The following is a 22,194-nucleotide window of genomic DNA, read 5'->3' as shown; positions in this document are numbered from 1 at the left end:
TCTATTAAATTGGGCAGAATTTGGCGCACAGATTGCCCATACCATAATACGGGTCATAAAATAGTTCTGAAAGCCGTAGTAGAATTCTAGGCATATTGTTATGTCGTATGAAAGTCGAAAAAAGCAGCCTATTCTGAAACAACCGCTACTCGACGACGTTATTAAAATTACACCTTACTGCGAAGATGGTAAACGGTCACCGAAAAGTTTGGAGACGAGAAGGGAGAACGTGCATTGTTGAAAAGTAGAAATTGTGCCGAATGGTGAGAATCAAAAGAGCCTAAGAAGCTACGTTCATTGAAAGCACTCTAATCATTACGATGGCTTTACCGGAAATCTGCAAGAACTTTAAAAGTCATTGAAGTTACTTAAATAACTAAAAACGGCGGCAATGGATTGATAACCTATTCTCTAGGGGAACAATTTAGTCACAATGCATAACATAGGATTAGATATTTTTCTACTGTAGGAAATGTACAACCGCCGAACAGGAAGCGTTTTGCAAAATATTTGGTTACACCAAATAGTTCGATTTAATGCCAAATTGAATATTCGATTCCTCGAACAGACCTTGAAAATGTTCACGGATATCCAAATTGTCGAATATTCGAAAAGGGTGGCCGAAACGATTTGGTATTTCAAATCACTGAGTTTTTTTATGATTGTTGAGTTTCGCGGCCATCAAAAGAGAACGCGATGTACCGTGACGCGTAGTGTGGTACTGTTCAGTCAGCTGCTTTGTCTTTTAGTGGTTAGTTTATTGACCCTTGGCGTCATTTTGGATTTTCTTAGAACGGAAAAATAAAACACTGTTAAACCAACGTTATATTATTTGGTATTAGAAAACCTATTTGATATTTTATATCAGTGTTAGCCGTAAACTGGCGAAAAGGTTGCACGGATTATTTTTAATTAGATACAATTGAACTGTATTAGTTAAAAGTGGGTCTCTTTCTTTCAGCCACTCAATTACATTCCCAACAAAGCATGGCTCGGCATCGTCGTGGGAACCACGCCAAGCCGCATCCTCCCAACGTGAGCAACTCTTCGGCAGTAGCCGTGGTCTCCCCGAACGGCCGAGGTCGTTCGGCGGGTGCCGGTGGCCCCAACCCCAGGTACGTACAAAGAAACCCACCACGAAACATTAACCCTCCGCATCTGAATACACGACACCATCGTCACCTAACACACCGTACCACCCCTCTACAAACTGCAAATACTGTCTCTCTATCATCCTCGTAGCTAATAGATCACGTCATTGGCCTCCAAATTGCGCAGCCCAGACACGACAAACCGACACATTCGGAGTTCCATGTTTTCCAACCCCGAACGGTACATGGCCAATTTCAATGTAAAACTTTGGTTTGACTGTTAGTAAAAATGTTGGATGGTGCTTATAGTTCCGCGAGAGCTTGGGACACGGCGAAGCTAAACCTTTGGTAGGACTGATAGTAAAAAGGTTGGATGGTGCCTAGTTCCGCGAGAGCTTGGGACACGACGGAGCTAAACCTTTGGTGGGACTGTTAGTAAAAGGTTGGATGGCGACTAGTTCCGCGAGAGCTTGGGACACGACGAAGCTAAACCTTTGGTGGGACTGATAGTAAAAAGGTTGGATGGTGCCTAGTTCCGCGAGAGCTTGGGACACGACGAAGCTAAACCTTTGGTGGGATTGTTAGTAAAAATGTTGGATGGTGCTTATAGTTCCGCGAGAGCTTGGGACACGGCGAAGCTAAACCTTTGGTAGGACTGATAGTAAAAAGGTTGGATGGTGCCTAGTTCCGCGAGAGCTTGGGACACGACGGAGCTAAACCTTTGGTGGGACTGTTAGTAAAAGGTTGGATGGCGACTAGTTCCGCGAGAGCTTGGGACACGACGAAGCTAAACCTTTGGTGGGACTGATAGTAAAAAGGTTGGATGGTGCCTAGTTCCGCGAGAGCTTGGGACACGACGAAGCTAAACCTTTGGTGGGATTGTTAGTAAAAGGTTGGATGGTGCCTAGTTCCGCGAGAGCTTGGGACACGACGAAGCTAAACCTTTGGTGGGACTGTTAGTAAAAGGTTGGATGGCGCCTAGTTCCGCGCAGCTTGGGACACGGCGAAGCTAAACCTTTTATGGGACTGTTAGTAAAAAGGTTCATGGTTGCGTAGTTCCGGACAGCTTAAGAAAGTTTAGTTTAATTAGAACACGAAAATTCTAATAAGCGTAATTGGACAGAAAAATAATGGCTAATTAGTCCTCGTTGACGTTTCAACGACAAAGCAATTTCAGATAGCTGTATTTTGTTAACGAAATTTTAATTAATCAAGCTAGTCAAGTGCTTAGTCCTAGTCGATACTATGCTTTAAATTATTCACTGCCACCTACATTTAACGCAAACTTCAAACAAAATAATCCTAAATAATTAATTTATTAACCATGGTATAAATTCTATACTACAATTAATAAAAAAAATTATAAAAACGCTAGCTTTCGGGTCGAAACCTCTCAGGCGTCAGGTTTACAATTAATTTCGACCCGAAATCTAGCGTTTTTATAATTTTTTTAAAATTATAATAAAAATGTTTTAAACCATGAAGTATCCGTCGTGTTTCATTTCAAACGAATAAATCTGTATCTGGCAACATTGAAATTGTGTTTTGCTGGTTTTTTCTCCACACCAGAAAAGGTGGACGTTTGCGCCACCGAAACTTTTTTAAGCTGGTCGGTGGCTTTTCTGTCGATAAATGAAAATAATATAATAATGAGGAAAAAACTTTAAATACATTGTATTGGAGAATATATTAAAGATTTAACTTTTTTTATTTTATGGTGAATTTAAACAGCGTTTTTAAGTCCCAATTACTGGTTTTAAATTGATAGATATATTTTGACAATCTTATATACCTTTAAAACAAAGTTGTCGTAGTTAATTCGTGCAAGTGTCGAGGAGTAGGACCGGAGCGTGATCATTTGGTTACGTATTCTTCTCGCGAAATATCACGTCAAATTTACGTCACTCAAGCACATAACTATCATTAATTATTGAGACTAGTTCCCATAGACTGAAGTGTGTAGTTGGGGAGGGGGCTTAACCAGTTCTCGGTAATCTTAGTAATCGTAACTGTGCGCAAAGTTTCATACTTAATATTGCTTGATATGTGACATCAAATTTCTTTATTTTAATGATAAAATTCGAAAGCCCTCACGAAAAGTTAGAAATTGAATATACTCCGAAAAAGGAAAATGATAACAAACAAAATGTAGTGTATGAATATCTTAATAGGGTTTTATTATGAAAGTTCTAGGATTTTATATGGCAGGTATAGGATTTTACGATGCCGATATAGGATTTTATTTTGCCGGTATAGGATTTTATATTGCAGGTATAGGATTTTATATTGCCGGTATAGGATTTTATATCACAGGTATAGAATTTTATATCGCAGGTATAGAATTTTATATCGCAGGTATAGAATTTTATATCGCAGGTATAGAATTTTATTATGTAGTTATAGGATTTTAAATTGCAGGTTGAGGATTTTACAATGCCGATAGAGTATTTTATAGGGCCATTTTAAAATTACTGGGAAATATGTAAACAATACAGGATCGCGGGTTGGGTGAATGGAACTCCGACTGTTCACGAACGGGGCTACCTATTGATATCGTATTTATTCCTAACAAATTTACTAGAATCTAAAACAAAAACAAACTTTCACCTTTTCACTCGTGCACGCCCTTGAAAGTTTAAAAAAGGTCATCTGAGAAAACTTAATCGACAGGGACCGAAATCTAAAAAACATCTTGTTACTTCACGTCACTGCAACGTAGACAACAACTCTTTAGCGCCAAAACCACACACCGTCGAATTCTTTGTATAGATAGTAAATGACGTTAGGTTCCACACGCCGGGAGAGCCACCGAAACCGTTTAAACTGGGTGTTGTCGCTTTTATATACCGTGTGTTTGCTTGTCTCTATCTTTTCCTTGTGGTCAAACATAACCGTGTATATTGGTTGATTTTTTTATTATTCTTTTCCAATACAATTATGATTACAATTATTAGTTTTGCTTGTTCACACTTCGGAAAAGTAATGCACTTATATATATTTATATATATATATATATATCTTTCATCTTTTGTTTTTTAGTTTCGGAAGATTTTATTTTAAGTTTTTCATTTTCTTTTCGTCGCTTTACTCTCTTCGATAACAAAAGAGTTTTAAAAATGAAATTGATCCGAAAATTCGACAAACGCGTCGCTCCCGTAATCTCATGTTACCGATCAAATTGCCAAATTTGTTGTTCACGAATTACGATTGAATCTATTTCTAAGATACGCAATTTAACAGAAGAAGGAGGGTTGAAAGACGAGCTAAACCAAAGTCATGGTTATTTCTCTTTTTTTTCTATCTTGGCGTATCTTTCAGTCCTGTGTCTGGTACACCCCCGGGCCTTAGGACCGTCGCACCCGACGTGTATGCTGGCTTACACCTTGCCTACGAAGTAAAAAAGCTCATGTATGCCACTATTTCTATCTCACTATTTTATACGCAAGTTTATCTCTCGTTATATTTTTATTTTTCATTTCATATTTGATTCATATACGTATTAAAGAAATAAGTACCTCGTTTTTTATCGGAAAATTCGATTTTTATCGTCTGATTTGTTTCGTTAAGGGATAAATGTGTGCTATACAAAGTTCCAAACGTTTCAGTGCCATTACGTGGACAACTGCTATGCGAATTCCCTTTAGATTTCCCCCTCTAAATTGACCTTTGTGGAAACTCCTTCCATTGACTGGGGAAATGCTACGTTGGACGCGGAGTTTCTTCCGTGACGTACCCAATAAATTCTTTATTCGCGTATGATATTTTGAAAATTAGGGATAACAATTGATTTTCGAATCACACATTTACAATCTGTACTGTAACAGCCTACTATGGGAGTGTTCCAAAAGTTTAAGCAGTACAGTTGTTTAGCAGTAGGCGGTAGGATTTGAGAATATCGTATACCTTTCACTATAAAGGTCTATTTAGTGCCAAAAACATAAAACGTGTATGAACATCTTACTTTATACGTCCATTAACAAAGACCTTCCAATTGACGCTTTGTTTACTCAAGTTCATGATAAAATAAATACCGGGATAATTTACGTAGAAAATATCGGCAGTTTTCAGTCCATTTTGAGAAGTTGCTACTAAACAGAATATACAGCCTTTCGATCCAAATTCTAATTTTTGTAATATTTTTAGGATGTAAAATGTAAACCAGTAATGCTATGTAAATTAACCTTATGATGATGAGCAGAACGTTAATTATAAGGTCATTGTTAAATAAAAATTAAATGGCCTTCGCGAAATAGAGACTATCCCTTGGTGGTTCATTTGTTTCCTGGCATTGCGATTTTCCTCAAAGGTCTATTCACTGATTAAAAAAAAGGTAAAATAATAAACATAAGTATGACATAGACTTGCATAATGGAACAGGCACTCGTCACTGCCTTGGAAAAATTGTTTAACAACGCGTTAGTATCTTCAATTTAACAATAATTCACTTGCTAAATGAAGCTATAATGGTTTTGTTATTGTCAATTTTAAGTTGTGATTCAATAATTCGTAATTCTTTCGCAAAAGTAAATGATATTTCTAATTTGGAATTTTCATTAAGACTTGGTTGCACCGTAAAAAGGTTGGCGGTGAAGATTTGTCGGGAATCGTTACCACTGTAATTCCAAACACTAGTAACACCTTGTCAGTCCTTGGCCACGTTATGACTATATTGTCACTCCTTGGCCACGTTATGACTATATTGTCACTCCTTGGCCACGTTATGACTATATTGTCATTATTGCAACCGACTCACTTTAGAATAGTACTTTGCCATACTTATTTTTATTACGTTACTTATGCTAACAGTGACTAAGAGTCAGGTGCGCTACATTTAGAATAGTCAAACATCCCAAACTATCCAAAGCTGTGAGTTATGTACTAAGTTTGATTCATGAAATGAGAGAAATTTACGGTTCCAGCTTGGACGAAGAAACAGGGACGTCTCACGGCGAATATTTCGCGGCGAAGCTTTGTTGCGGGTTGCCTATTTCCTAATTATCTCGCGCGGTGTCGCTAGCGACCAAAGTGAGTCAGTAATTATTGGCTATTTACTGTCACATGATTAGACCAATCCGAGCCGGTCTGCTCTAGGTTTGTGAAGGTTTAATTTACGTAAGAAAAACGCATGGCTCCAATAAAGAAAGTTCTGGTAAGTTTTTATTTGCTTTATGGCTTAAAATATGTAATTATTATCAGATATGCAAGCCTGCGTGTGTTTTTGGATACGCGTTCAAAATATGTAATTATTATCAGATATGTAAGCCTGCGTGTGTTTTTGGATACGCGTTCAATATTAAAGTCAGCTTGGTTGAGCCATTTTATCCAAGTTTAACATTATTTCAGAGATCTCTTAGGCTTTGGCCAAGGCATCAAATTCATTTCTTTCACGTAACTTTTTTAATAATGCCGCGAATCACTTTTACATTTTTTGACAACGCATTTTTTAGTTCTCATAATGGAATAGTAGATATATTAACGAACTTTAATTTAAAAAAAACAATTAGTCACTGCAGCTGAATAACTTCCAAAACTTTGACCCTTTAGCTTAAACTAGAAGATGGTGTTTGGTCACGCGCTTAAAAAAAGAGCGTATTTTATCTCTCTCCCACTGATGGCGCCTAATTGCTATCTGTATCACTTCTCCCCCTTTTTCTTCCCCCTTTTCACGGCAGCCGTAACAAAGTTCCGCCGCTAAAAAAAGCTCTGTAGATGCTACGCGCGAGACGTCACCGTGTTTCTTCGTCCAAGGTTCCAGCTTCTCTTTGTGAATTCCTCACCGAAGCACATCGTTATAGTTAGTTGGATTAGCTAGATCAACTTTCGAAATGGTGTCTACAACGCTAGGGATGCAAATTTCAAGTTAATTAGTTATAACGTATTAAATTGCAAGACTCGAGGGGCTAACGTCGTGGTATTACAAGTACCGTATTATCTTATATATTATTTTTTATATTACACATTTTTTGAAAGATAATACTCGTACACTTCAGTATTAATCGTAAAATGCTAATATTACAGGTAATATAATGATGAAATGCTTTATTACAATATAATTACGCGCAAATAAAATATTATTATAAACCAGAAAATTGAGTGATATTCCAGAATATTTGCCAATACACGAGAAACTTACGAGAATACTTAGTATTACACGAGAAACTTACGAGAATACTTAGTATTACACGATAATTTAAGGCAACACACGGTTATACTTTGGTTTCATTGTTCCATAAAAAATTAGTTGAGGTTAACGGTAATATTGAGTGTAGGCAGCTGTTGGCCCGAGTGGCATGAAGGACTTGCCATAACCCTCCCACTAATTGTGGTCCGAGTGGCTTGAAGGGCTTGCCATAACCCTCCCACTAATTGTGGCCCGAGTGGCTTGAAGGGCTTGCCATAACCCTCCCACTAATTTTGGCCCGAGTGGCTTGAAGGGCTTGCCATAACCCTCCCACTAATTGTGGCCCGAGTGGCATGAAGGGCTTGCCATAACCCTCCCACTAATTGTGGCCCGAGTGGCATGAAGGGCTTGCCATAACCCTCCCACTAATTGTGGCCCGAGTGGCATGAAGGGCTTGCCATAACCCTCCCACTAATTGTGGCCCGAGTGGCTTGAAGGGCTTGCCATAACCCTGATTATTAGTATTATTAAACGAGAATACTAGGCAACACACGAAAATGGGAACACATAAAACTCTCGGTAACAAACGATAATGGGAAAAAATCGATAATGGAAACACACGAGAATACTCTGGGAAAATAACGATAATGAGAACACACGATAAAACTAGGCATCACACGAGAATACACTCTTGGCAACAAGCGATAATGGAAACACACGAGAATACTCCCGGAAAATAACGATAATGAGAACACACGATAAAACTAGGCATCACACGAGAATACACTCTCGGCAACAAACGATAAGGGGAACGCAAGAGAAAACTAGGCAACACACGAGAATACTCTCGGCAACAAACGATAATACGAACAAACGATAATATTTGGAAACACACGATAATATTTAGTAATACTCTGAAAGTTAGCCCTTCAATAAATCTAGCCTTAAGACATTAACTAACCAAATACAAAATGATGGGTGTAAATCTTACCTCTAAAGACACGTGCTATTGGAACTAGAAACTCTTTTACAGTACAATTCCGCCCTAATGTGTGCCATTTCCTTGGAATATCGAAATTGATTTACAAATTTTATTTTACGAATTAGTATGTTTGGTTACCTCAGAGTCACGTAACGGCGAACGCGAGAAGTTGGCCACCTGGCGTCTTTAAGATAATTGAAAAGTCTAATTAAAATAAATCCTAAATCCGTAACCTCTACCCAATAATGTGAATTCCAGCACAACTCCCTTAACAAACACAAAACTAACCAAATTTCGGTTCAGAAATAAAAACCGTGTAAAAATGAGGTAACTATGGTTTTATTCTTAAAAAAAACTTTATATTTCATTGTTCATTTTGGTCATACGTATTTGCGGATTGCATTTCCCTTTCATTCTTATTACTGCCTTCTCAGAATGACTTTCTTTAAAAGTACAAGAATATTCCGCTTGGTGATGGCTTTTGCATGAGATTGCATCCCAAAAGAAAAATTAACCGATTTTTAACCTCCGACCCCTCTCCGTACATTTCCGATTACCCTTTCTCAATTATTACTATATATTTTTATATAGAGAATAAATACATTGTTCTAAATATACAGTTCTATATATTTAACACCTTTTTAAAACATGCTTGATAAAATTTCCTATTTTATACTTCGTAGATTTCAATACTAATTAAAGTTACTATTGTCAGAAGTATATAAAATATCTCTTACGCGAGAGGTAGGACGAAGAATTGAAAAGAGCACTTTTGAAATTCGAAGGTTCGAGATTGATTCCAATGGACGCGATTCACACTTCTCTATAAGAAATATATTTTACACTTCTGATATTTTTAATCATACTACGAAAACCGAGGTGTTTCAAAATTTATGCTAAGAGTAGTTTTATTTGAAACACTTAGTCCTATATTCTCGAAATTCTGTTTTATGCGAATTTAGTTTAAACCGTTTTATTATAATTAATCTTTAAACGGTAATTAAATTGATAAGCAGTTCAAAAGCAGAAATTTCGAAGAATATTAGCCCGCCATTTTCTTGCAAAGCTTATTTATTCTTAAGCTATTATGAAGTAAAGTAAAGCAAATTATTCCATGTTACGTAGATTTTATTTCGTAATGTGGTTTAAGCCAATTAATTTAGACGTAAAATAATTATGACAATAGACTAAATAATATGGCACAATTAAGAGATTCACATATGAATTGCATAGAATTAAAATTACCCTACAATATTTACATTCACCCGGAAAGCGTGAATTTCGGTTTCACACTCCAAATGTACATTTTTTAATCTGAAATGCAATGTTTGCCTAGAAGTAGGATTGGCATTTTTTGGGATTTTTTGAAAGTCATATCAAATGATTTACTTTGATTTAAATTGGATTTTTTTATTAAATTTATTGATTTATTATTGACAGTATTAAAGGTGAACATTTTGCTTCTCTCGGTTATATAATATAAAATTAAATTAAATCAAATCTTAATTCAAATTAATTACTATTTAACATTTTAGTTGTCGCAAATTTCCTTTGGAATTGTTTTAAAAATTATTTTTTGTCATATGTATTTTTTCCATTGAAATACAAACATTGATTGTTTTCAAAAAATCCATTGATTTAAATTAGCAAGCCCCGAGGATTGTTATTATTTACGATATCGAATATCTCGCAATTGATGCAGAAACTCAATGTCGAAATTACTTCATAATGGCTTGAAGAGGCTACCGTTAATACGCCACTTCAGTATTTATCGTGGTGCCATCTACGTCAGTATTTTGAAACGGGAAAAATGTCAATTACGTACTAGGTATTTCAATTATCTGATAGTTGATGGCACGTCAGCCACTGCGCATGCGCCGATCGTATTACTGAAACGGCCTATTGTACTTGAGCCTCTGTAGGATAACGCTGTGCGGCTTTAGAAAATTGCTTCTGAAACCGCCACTTCCCTTCATAAAAGAGATGATTTTCGAACGTTTGGGTACCTTCGTTACCGACACGGTCTTGGAAAGCGGACATCGTGTCGGTAATGAGGGATCGGATTGAGTAATGGGTTATCGTTCTGCCAGGCCGGCGAGCCGCCCAGCGGGAGCTAACGGATCAGCCAACTCCGGGATTTCAGTTGGACTGGCTGACGACCAATCGAAGGACTTTGACTTTGAGAAAACAGAAATGAAGTACGATTCGACGGGAATGTTCCATTGGTGTCCGGCTAGGGCCATCGAGGACAGCATTTTGGTAAAAATCGGACAAACCGAACGCGATCAACTTTAGCGCAGACCCGATTGTACCAGGGATGCCCAAATGGGAGATCTTTAGTAAATGGCGATTTTGCTTTGAGAATGGTGATCTAAGCAAATTTAATCTACTATATCACGGTCATTTCGACCTTGAAACAAAGCAATTTCGACCTACAAAATTGTGATTTTTTTTAAGTGGAAATTTGGGCACCTCTGGCTTATACCTTTGGCAAATAAACTAATGGACAAGAATCATATGCGAAAACCCAATTCTTTAAATTGCATAGCCTGCCAGCGCACTACTGACAGAATCGCGAAACGTTTCCACTCAAAATCAAAATATTTGACTAAAAACGGTATAGATTGCGTCATCTGTATTTGTTAAAAGAAATTAGGCCTTTTGAACATTTGTTGTAAATTTAATTACTGCACTACTTTTAAAACATTCCCAAAAACATTCGGAAATAATATTTAATTTATGTTCTGCCATTTTTCTATAAATGATATTCCCAGAAAAAAAAAACAGTACTTGTCTAATTTTTCGGTGAAAATCTTTTCAATGTCAGACACCGCAGTGCTACAAACGGCGCTACTATGAAAAGACCAAGCTAGCTATCTAGATTCTCGTCCAGAATTTTATTTGTCCGAGCTTTTAGTAAGGGTTTTGAAATGGTTTTCCTTGACCACTTGCAGGATAGAAATCAGGCCGCCATGACCGTGCTAAACGGGCATGTGGTGGTATGCTTATTCGCCGACCCTGACTCGCCGCTGATCGGTTTAAGGAACTTAGTCATGCCTTTGCGAGCCAGTAACTTTCATTACCATGAACTGAAACACGTCGTCATCGTTGGGAATGTCGACTACCTGAGGAGGGAATGGAGAATGCTACAAAATCTGCCCAAAATCTCCGTTCTAAACGTTAGTATACCAGCACAGGGTTCCCACCGAAATATAGCCGGGGAAACAAATATACACTAATGGAGGACTTGGGCCTAATGTGGTTCCTTGGTTATTAGCCTAGCTGATTATTTTTATTATATATTAATGTTATACCAAATCAAATCTTTATTTGAACGAAATTATTTCAAAAGCGGGCTTAGTTTTTAATCAGCCTATCCGAAAAATGTATTTATTTCTTAATTATCTCAAAAACTGACTCAAGTAACTATCATGCATAGATACACCTCAGCTTTGACCATTTAGTGAACTGCCCTTGAAAAAAATAATACAAATATATTAAGTCAATCGTGCTTTTCCGCGTATTTATTTCGAGGCCGGGGCAGGGTTGGAAAGTTTTAAACAAAATGTTTAAAACAAGTGTTTAAAACACGTTTAAAACAAATATTTTAAACAAACACCAATTTGTTTTAAACATGTTTTTTATAAGGTAAATTTTCATTGTTTTTTTGTAAGATTTTGGTTATTCAATAGAAAAAACCATTCCCAGGCTCCAAGAAAGGTAAATTGTATTGATAACGGGTAGTTGGATTTTAAGATTCTCTGAAAAGAGACTGAAAGGGCTCGATATGATTTCATAAATTTCCTACCAGTGCAAAAATCCTACGAACGCATTGAATTTTGTCTTTTTGTTTAAATAGAATGTATATAGCTGCCAATATACATCTATTTGGGACCCTACCTATGCACGAGATAAAAGTATGGTTGCTGTTTAGTCGGGCTGTGCCGGTACAAGAAACACGGCCGGTCTGGACAGATCGGGTTAAAACCGACTAGGCGGCACTCCTAGATAAAAATTAAGGAATTTCGGTCGATTGTTTTGAAATTTTATGATGTGATGGAAGTTTTAAGATTATAGAGGTATCTAAGTTCTTATTTTTTATAACATTGTTTATTTGTGATGATTTATGACTGCAGACGTGCACGTTTCAATAAACCAAAACTAAAAACAATGTGTAGATAACTAGCTATTTTCCCTTTTCTTAGTACTATGCGACCGAAAATTCCAGGATGATAGATATATTAAAAACCCTACTACAGGTTAGGTAGTATTTGCATGGGGCATCGAAAACCCTAAGGCCGTCAATGGTTGGTCAACAACGCTTAGCGAAATTCGTGGCTCGTTTAAATAAGCGTGTACTCTTTGGTTCTTCGCCCTGTGAGTTTATTTTAATACCATAAGTGGCATAATTACCCTAAGTGTGCCAATAGGAGCCTTTCCCACAGAAAAACTTCAATTAGAGGTTGTTCTAAACAGACCAAAGAAACGTAGGACTCGCGAATTCCGTTCAAGTACCCTATATGGTATTTTTAATGCTCGCGCCGCAGACGCCGCTTCGCAAACACATGACGTAAATTTCGTCACTGGAAAAAATGACGTCATTTACGTCACTTTCGTTAAACAAGGTATCATTGAAAAATTCATCTTATTCACACACTTAGGGTAACTATGCCACTTATGATAATACGTTTAATGATACGTAATATTTCTTTAAACGAGTTTACTCGTGAGTCTGATTCATAAGTATAATGAATAGTTTAAAACGCACAGTTACAAACAATGAATCTTGTTTAAAACAATAAAAAACATTGTTTCTGTTCTTTTTGAAAAAACAAGGATTTTGCCAACCCTGTTCGAGGGGATAACAACTTCCTCAAATTCTGTACACCGATTACAGCGAGTACAGCCTTTGGTAGTGCTAAATCTGTAATCGATAACGTAATCACTTTAGTAGCGTCAAAGCTAAGGCTTGTACACAGATTACGGATAGTGATCAGCCCCTCGATTTATTTTGAAAACATGGTACTTTGGGACCTTGAGGAAACATAAGGACTTTTAAGTATTCTAGGAACCTGGTGGGAGCCACGCGATAGTTAGCCCTCCAGGGAAATATAACATTAAAAAAACTAACGCTCGAGTGAAAATTTCAGGGTTCGCCCTTGAGTAGGGCCGACTTGAGAGCCGTCAACATCAACTTATGCGACATGTGCGTCATTCTGTCCGCCAAGATTCCAAGCAGCGACGACCCGACATTGGCGGACAAGGAAGCGATCTTGGCCTCGCTCAACATCAAGGCCATGACCTTCGACGACACCATCGGAGTCTTGACGCACAGCAAGTGTCAGTATACCAGCACTCATTTTGTTGCGTATGAAAGGCAAGGTGAACCTAAAAGAAACTTTCTTTTGTCACATTGCAGACCCGGCAGGGCAAGAAGGATTTTCGCCCATGGGCAGCCCTATTGTGTTGCAGAGAAGGGGATCAGTCTACGGAACTAATGTGCCCTTAATTACCGAGCTAGGTAAGTAAGGGTCTATACAAGAGACCTTCAGGTTCAGAGGTGCTACTAGGCGGGGTTGTTTGATTATGAAAATTTGCAAAAACGATTGCTGTAGCAATAGAAATTCACAACAAGATTATTACAAGTACTAACTACATTTAATTAAGATCAACTTAAATTTTAGTTTCCATTTACCAATGCATAAATAATTATCAACAATATTCCAAGGAAAACCATACAAAATCGTAAAAATCAATTAAAAACATACAAAATAATTAAAGTCAATTAAAAATTAATTATTTTAAAAATAATTACACTAAAATCAATTATAATAAAAAATTCAAATTAATTAAATTCATAAAAATTTAATTTAATAGTAAAATAAATCGATTTTTTTTTAACATTTTAAGAAAAATTGACAACCCTGCTAAGAGATAAGGCTAGTGAACTAATAGCACGCATTTTCTTTCGACCCCGATAGTCAACGATTCCAACGTCCAGTTTCTGGACCAAGACGACGACGACGATCCAGATACGGAGCTTTACTTGACGCAGCCTTTCGCGTGCGGTACCGCCTTCGCTGTTAGTGTCTTAGATTCCCTCATGAGTACGGTAAGTACATACTGCTCCCGCAATAGTCGCAATGCGAGCTATCAGCGCCACCACACGAGGTCGCGAAATCCATTATGGATAGCCGCTTTCAATACCAATGACGTCACCAAACTATTTGTGGAGACAAAAGAGCGTGATTAACTTTAATGTTAATAAGCGTTAAACCATAATTCATTTCGTGGTGTCGATAGATGGCGACTTAGTCTACGCAACTTGTCTATTGCACTCACTGGATTTTTTCGTTACAGACGTACTTCAACGCCAACGCCCTGACGTTGATTCGTTCATTGATCACGGGTGGCGCCACTCCGGAACTGGAGCTGATTTTGGCCGAAGGCGCCGGCCTGCGAGGAGGATACAGCACTCCAGAAACGCTCTCCAACCGGGACAGATGTCGTGTTGGTCAAATATCCCTCTACGACGGACCGTTAGCCCAATTTGGGGTATTTATTTACGCGTATAATACTGCTGGAATTACACAGTGGTCATTAGGAGTAGATAGGGCATAAACTGACTTTAAAATATCATACGTACGCTTTAACAGTGTCACCCATCTACTCCTATACCATACCAGGAACGTATTTAGGTTTACCGAGTACGTACCGTTCAAACCCACTGCTTCATTTACATGGAAAGGCTCCATTTTTCGAAACCCTCATTTACGCAATTATATAACGCTATTTGTCGGTCGTAATAAGGTTTTATTCAAGCAACGTATATTCTTAGATAATGATCAGGCGCGTAGGAACGTTTTGGATTAAGGGGGAACAGCTTGGATGCGCCTCCCTCATCGGCAGGCTTTTTGCGCCCCTTCTAAAACAATTTGGCACCCTTTCCAATTTCAAGGGGGGTACATTGTAACCCCCGTTCCTACGCCACTGATAATGAAAAGTTCGATTTCAAAAAGCTGAATTTAGCAATTTCATTAATTTAATCAATAGCCAAATAACTGGTAAATCTCAATTATTGCGTCATGAAATTTTTTTAAACAATTAAGTCCCCGACAGATGGCGCTACTCTATCAAAGTTAATTTCGGTCTTACTTAGGAAATATTTGTTGCTTTTGTAAACGGATGAACTGGTACGTATTGGAACTTAGAGAGTTTCTCAGGAACCTAAATACGTTCTTGACTACAAGCTAATGAATGTGGCATGGACAACCCGCGTATATACTGAGATTCACTGTTTGACTCTGGAGCAGGAAGGGGGAAAGTACGGAGATCTGTTCGTATCGGCTCTGAGGAACTACGGCATGCTGTGCATCGGACTGTACCGCTTCCGGGACACCAGTTCCTCCTGCGAGGCCTCCTCCAAACGTTACGTGATCACCAACCCGCCTATCGAATTCACGCTCTTGCCAACGGACATGGTAAGAGAGAAAGATCAAACAGGGATTCTGTACTTAAGAAGGATGAGAAGCGAGGTATTTCAGACATTCGATTTCCTCAAGGTCAAGTCGACTATTTAGGCTGAAATAACATTTGTCCTCGAAAGATCGTCCGAGGCGCAGATCACTTCTCTTTCGAGTGCATACTTAATCGATTAAATACAATTTAATCACGTTTTAATCTTTTAATCTGGAATAACGATCTACTCAGTTTAATCGTTATTTAATCGACTTAAAAATATGATTAAATCATGATTAAGATGATTAAATCGTTTTAATCACGATCTAATTTTTGAAATATATTTTTGTTTAAATCGCGATTTAATCGACTTAGTCACTACCTCTATTTAATCTTGATTTAATTGATCATGGGTGCAAACTTAATCATCGAAGTGAATTGCCCCTCGGGAACGTCTAACAAGGCTTTCCGCTTTTACAGGTTTTCTTAATTGAAGTATGAACTAAATTCATTATTAACGTAATTGCATAGCTTCTGCTAAAACTGGTCAATGTGATTTTCGTTGACCCAATATAAACAAGAAAGTTCGCGCTCCGTTTAATCAGCAGGATACAGCCCGAATTTTTCTGAAACAGGTTTTACGGCTCGCTTCTCATCCCTATATCATACAGGATCCTTCATTAAAACGCCCATACAATCATAAGTCTACAATTATTTTCCTTAAGTGTGTCAGTTAGTCCAAATAATTATTGATAGCTATGTGTAAAGCTCGTGTACATTTTTCATTGGTTAGACGCCTTAGCGCCCGCTGCAGTCGGAAGGGGAAAATTCGGAAATTGTCTTCCCCCTTTCCGTAAAACCGTCAGCTTAAAGGCTCGTCCGATGAAATTTGTACACAACACTGCGTTCGCGTGTTTAAAGGCTAGCTGCGTTCTCCTTGTGTTTTTTGCTACTAGTTGCGAGTAACCACGTCTATACCGAATTTTTGTCCTCCTCAGGTATTCGTTCTGTTGCAATTCGACCCGGGCTTGGAATACAAGCCTAATCGTGGCGAACAGATGAAGGTGGAGAACTCTTGACTGCTGCTCTGTAGCGCCCTGACTGACGGGCCATACTCGTTCATCTGACCTCCCCGTGACCAAAAAGGTTCACGCAGAGGGGGCCCACCGCAGCCACCCAATCTCTAGATTCGCGCATCGTCCACGACCCGAGAGATATTTCTAAAACCGACGACAATATATCATTCAAACCTTTCCCCCCTATTGCCCCCCCCCCCGGGACCATCAACGCGCCTTGGGATTCCGTATTCCCATCCCGCATCTACCTTTATCTCTCTTCTGTTGGATGACATTTTCTCCTCGTCACTCTTCTAATAACAACCGCGGGGGGAGAACAACGTTCTTTCAAAAACCCGTCGAGGGGTTCTTCAATAATCGTATAATTTAACGCGATAATTACACTGTGCCTAACGGTTTTTCATATACTCCTATTTATCAACAACAAATGTTTCGAGACGAAGCACTCCTGATAATTTCGACACCATTTAGCACTAAATTCCACCGTTTTAAATAGCCGGTAGCCGTACGTTCATTTATTTTCGTCTCGCAACTCGTTAAAGCCGGTCAAAATATCTATTTTTGAAGAAAGAATAAATAAAAAGGTTTTTGTAAAAGTACCCCCTATGTACGAGCACAGCCACCAACCACTCCAAGTTCGATTCCATTACTTTCACCATCATAAGTTATATCGGGGTCAGAGGAACGACAAAAAATTCAGCTTTCGCTTACTACAAAATGGCGACGGGAAAAAAAACAAGCCAGCGCGAGATTCCTAGCAACGCTTCTACACGTCATAACTACAAACAATAAAAAGCCCAGTTGCTGAAATTACGACGAAGATTCAAATTGGGATATCAAATCAGGGCCGCTACAGAATATTTCTACTCACTAAAATGCGCTCAATCACGTTTTGTTTAATGGAAGAAAAAGAAAACGCCTAACTCCTGTTCAATCCACGACAATTTCATTTCTTAAGTAACATTATAATCTTCAAAACGCAAATTTTCGCATACGACCTTCCGGTTATAAAGTTTAACAAGCTTAATGAAACTACGCTATTCAAAATAACGCGGGTTCACATTCAGTGTAAATAACGCCTTGAATAGTTATAATTTCACCGGACAAACTACCAAAAAAAAAACATTAAGGCCTCAAATAGTTCCTTAAAAAAATACAAATTTCAATTTTTGAATATTATGAATTAAAAAAATGCCCCAATTCTCTGTAAATATATTAAAAGGTGCGTTTTTTCCAAAGCTAAAAAAATATATAAAAACCCCCCAAAAAATAGTGCGTTTAATGAAAACAAATGTCGTGGCGTTGTGACTTTAACACTTTGGGGGAACAAACAAATATTAACGTGGCTTATTTAAATTTGTCTTAATTTCTGGCGTAATCACGCGGCGTACACGATATGAACAACAACAACTTCGATTGTTATTTCAGAAGATTTACGGTTTAAAAAATAACGGTACCAAACAATTTGAATGATGGTTACATAGCCTTTTAGACAATCTAAACAAAATGTATAAATAATAATGACGGAGCTAGGTATGCAAAAATGCGATTATAAGTTCGATATTTTAGATAAAAAAAATGGCGAAACAAAAATGTGGTTTTTTAGGTATAACGCAAAACATTATAGAAAGCTTGGAGTATAAAGTGAAAAATGGGAATTTCGTGGAATTTACCCCAAAACAAAAATGGCGTCGTGTAAGCTCGTCTTTAACTATCGTAATAAATATTTAAATTAGATAACGCAAAAAAAAAGTATAATACGAAGCTAAAGTGTCTGTCATGATTAAAGTGGCAAATTAGGGTTTTTTAAAAAATACGTGAAACGCACGCTTTCTATATAAATAATAAAATAGTAATAATTACTTGAATAATATTCGAAGTTTAACTAAAATTACGTATTTTTATTCGACTTCGACTATTATTGAAGTTGCGAGAGAATAAACTTTTAAAACAAACACGCTAAATACGCAAAGAAATTAATGTATAGAGAGAGGCACGATTATTAATGTGGTAAAATATAAATATTGAGATATTTTGAAACAATGCGGAGATTTGTAGGCGCGTAAAAAAAACCAAACAAAAATATTCTTTGCATAAATATACGTATTTCGCTTTTTGCATACTCTGTCTCTTAAAAAAACCTACGTAAATATATATATCTCTCACGCTATGTATAGTTGGCGGTTGGTTAGTTGTTGAAAGCCTACGTATATGAATATATATAAAAAATATAAATACAAACAAATATATAGCCCAGTGCCTAAGTTGGAAAAAATAATGTTTTTATCAAATTTTGCGCGATACGAATGTCAAATACTTCGCGCTCGTTGTTTCGTTCTGATTTTCATACGTAGAATTATGATAACGATGTAAATAATAGGTATCTGTTGAATAGATAAAAAAAACATTGTTACCTGGACTACGAGTAAGGCCTGTGATTGTTTTCCTCTTCAAATTTCGCGAGAAGGGGCACACGTGATAAAAAAAAAGATTTTTTGTATTCAAAATAAATAAAAAAAAAACATTTGTTAAAACGCGATAAACATTTCAGGCGATCGATAACCCGTTGTTGTACATAAAATTTATCCCTTCCTTCGAAAGAATCCTTTCTCGTAATAATTGGACCGCGTCTAAAAATGGCGATCCGTTATTCGTTTTTCCCGCGTGATGTCACTCTTGAGGTTAAAGGTTAAGATTCGTCACCGTATTCTACAGCCGAATTAGTCGATTAAAGTTGTCGACTTTTAGGCTATAGAACGATGGTGGGGTTGGCAAATTAATCGATAATGTGGGGAAGAAAACGACGATTTTATTTCAATTTATATAGCTTGTAATGGAAATTAACCACCTAACTTACGAACAAATTCAAGACACCGAAACCTTTACTCCTAGCAAAACAAATGTTACAGGTGTCGTAATAAACCGAATGGAAAACGCAAAATAAACCGAAGCACCCACAAAACAAGTTTAAAATAATGGATTATTTATTTCCTACTAAATATGGCTAAAACCCTACCGCCCCTCCCCCCGGTTAATTTTGTAAAATGTCTCATTTAAATAGGAAATAACACAACGAAAAAAAATAGAAAAATATACAAAAATAATTAAAAATAAACACCCCTAAGTAATTGAAAGTCATAATTGGTACAAAATTAGCTTGAACATCATGTATTATATTTAAAATAAAAACTTGCAAAGGCAATATAGTATTTGTGAGTACTTTTAATTAGGGATTAAACATTAATTAATAAAAAAAACACGTGGGGGGGAACTTGTAACGAAAACAGTCTGCGCACAATAAAGCTAAGTTTACAATCGTACACGTTCTTCCTGCGCGTTTTCTCTTAGCCTGTCTAAGAGAAAGACGTATTTCTCTTAGCCACACCGACGTTGGCAAAATCTGGGTCGAATTCGAGTAGATTCTCTTTTTGTGTACCTCATGATTGAAAATCAGAGAGGGATAGAGAGATAGCTACGCTAAGGGAGATATCCAAGTTTTTCCTGGAGGGCGTACAACCATCTCGTGGTGCCATCCAGTGGAATGGAGTAAGACCATGGAGCTTCTATAGAAGACTAACCAGTAACACGCTATCCTCTGTAATTTACCATTAGAACTTTTAATAAAATTGAACTGAACTGAATTGAAGTGTAATAATTTTTGGGAAATAAATGTGTTTACTCCCTGCCACTGGGGTGCTGTGTTTGTTTCTCCTAGCTGCCACTGAGGCGCTGGCGTAGCAAAGGAAAAATAGGGGTAGACACTGTACGCAATTTTACCAAGGATCCTAAATGCATTTAGACTCCTTCATTTTACCATTGCTCTAGCCACGAAAATAAACAAGGTCATAAATAAATAAATGTATTGTTTACACTTTTTGTAAGAGACATAGAAGAAAAAGAGTCTGCCTCGAGAGCCCTTCCCAAGCTTCTACCACAGGTTACCTGAAAACTACGAACTTCGCCAACCTCCCTCTTACACCCTATACCAGCGAGCCAATCATATTGTTCAAATTCAAATACTTTTTTTTTAAATAGTACCCACGACACTAGCCTTGGTAAAAAAAATTCGCGCTTTAGGAGTGGAAGCCCGTTAGTGGCGCCACCGGCATTCTAATTTTAATTATTTATAATTAAAATATAATTTTTAAATTACGAAAATAGTATTTTACTTTTAGTTATAATTAAATTATACTTAAATTTAAAATAATTATAATTAGTACTTTTTCACAATCAAGGTGGCACTTGGGAAGCTATAATTCCAATGGGGATAAAGGCCAACAGTACGCAACGGTCCCCTTCATTAGTACGTATGAAAGTAGAGTTCTTACCTGTGTTAGGAAACTATAGAAGTCTCTTTTCATTTAGTTTTCACAATGTGCTTCTCTTCACTTCACTTGGAATGTTTAAGGTTACATTGGGACGGTGATACCAAAGATAATTTAAACTTCGTACCCTAGATTCGAAATCACTCTCTCGCGCGTTGCCGATAGCGTTTACCCACTTCCCGCCGGAACTCGGAAAAAATTCGCTCCAAGGGTGGCGCACTACTGCCATCTGGGGATAGAAACTAATTTTTTTTTGGAAGTTGCGGTGCGTAATTTGACGCGTTTTGCGTTCAACTCGAAGTTTTAAAACATGATGGACCACAATTATAGCACTAAAAAAATTTAAAATCGAAAGAAAAACCTAGACTTACTAAAGGTGAGTAATATAATCTTACAAGCGATTCAAGCATAATTTGACTAAACTTAATAGTTAATTCAATTTCATTTACCATTTTAATAGGGTTCGTGTTTAACATCGACATTCTTAAGGAATATTTGCCTGAAATTTTAGAAAATTCTTCAAGATTGGCATCATTACCGAAAGAAGATATTCAAGCACCAGAATTACCATTTGTTAAAGTTTTTATTGGAAATATATTATTTACAATTAAGCGTGTTTCTATAAATACTCTTGTTTTAAATAAAACAAATCTAGGCCTAAATATGGCGCCTTACCGCAACCGATGGAGCCGATTTTTCTGAGGTCACGTGCCGGAAGAGGGTAAACGCTTCGTAACAAAACCGTCAATGGGAAAGCTCTCAGTATTCGAATCTAGGGTACGAAGTTTAAATTATCTTTGGTGATACGAAAGCGCGTCGAGAAAAAGGCGGGGCTTAACTACGTCAAGTGTAAGATGTAACACGACATTTCAAATTCATTGGCTGGAGGTTTGACGCGAAAAGAATGCGTCATCATGGTAACAAATAAACGATCTTCCCGCGCAAAAAAAGGCTTATAAAACAATGGATTTTAAAACCTCAATTTGTTATCGACTTAATATTTTGAAGTAATTATAATGTTCTTCGCGAAAGAAGTGTAGTGATACCTAATTTCAGGTATTTCTATGGTTATAAAAGAGATAATCAGGTAAGCTAATAATATAATAACCATGACTAGGCTTAATGACGAGTTTTCGTCGAA

At 37.3% G+C, this 22,194-nt stretch overlaps 1 protein-coding gene and 1 long non-coding RNA gene across 21 annotated transcripts in view; both read left to right on the top strand.

Annotated features, from left to right (window-relative positions):
• slo (calcium-activated potassium channel slo) overlaps positions 1-19,839 on the top strand; it is a 116,082-nt gene extending 96,243 nt beyond the window's left edge. For 13 of the 20 annotated variants that reach the window (XM_090157595.1, XM_090157596.1, XM_090157601.1 and 10 more), the window contains 10 exons: positions 962-1,115; positions 4,410-4,499; positions 10,285-10,453; positions 11,149-11,373; positions 13,345-13,534; positions 13,614-13,715; positions 14,176-14,306; positions 14,555-14,749; positions 15,505-15,675; positions 16,651-19,839. In XM_090157595.1, the coding sequence (XP_090013721.1) occupies positions 962-1,115; positions 4,410-4,499; positions 10,285-10,453; positions 11,149-11,373; positions 13,345-13,534; positions 13,614-13,715; positions 14,176-14,306; positions 14,555-14,749; positions 15,505-15,675; positions 16,651-16,731 (1,508 nt within the window). In that variant the 3' untranslated portion in view covers positions 16,732-19,839. The remainder of the gene's footprint in view (positions 1-961; positions 1,116-4,409; positions 4,500-10,284; positions 10,454-11,148; positions 11,374-13,344; positions 13,535-13,613; positions 13,716-14,175; positions 14,307-14,554; positions 14,750-15,504; positions 15,676-16,650) is intronic. The other 7 variants (XM_090157606.1, XM_090157607.1, XM_090157608.1 and 4 more) reach the window with 2 other exon arrangements.
• Positions 19,840-21,317: 1,478 nt separating this feature from the next.
• Positions 21,318-21,797, top strand: LOC149927005 (uncharacterized). The gene is made up of 3 exons (XR_016473794.1): positions 21,318-21,429; positions 21,514-21,632; positions 21,709-21,797. It is a non-coding gene; the product is annotated as an uncharacterized LOC149927005 (long non-coding RNA).
• Positions 21,798-22,194: the final 397 nt, after the last annotated feature.

This window comes from Leiobunum rupestre, chromosome 9 (genome assembly GCF_980474605.1).
Source record: "Leiobunum rupestre chromosome 9, qqLeiRupe1.1.hap1, whole genome shotgun sequence".
Taxonomy (NCBI): Eukaryota; Metazoa; Arthropoda; class Arachnida; order Opiliones; family Sclerosomatidae; genus Leiobunum; species Leiobunum rupestre.
The sequence above is the reverse complement of the archived record's forward strand: the minus strand, read 5'-3'. Positions and strand labels throughout refer to the sequence as shown.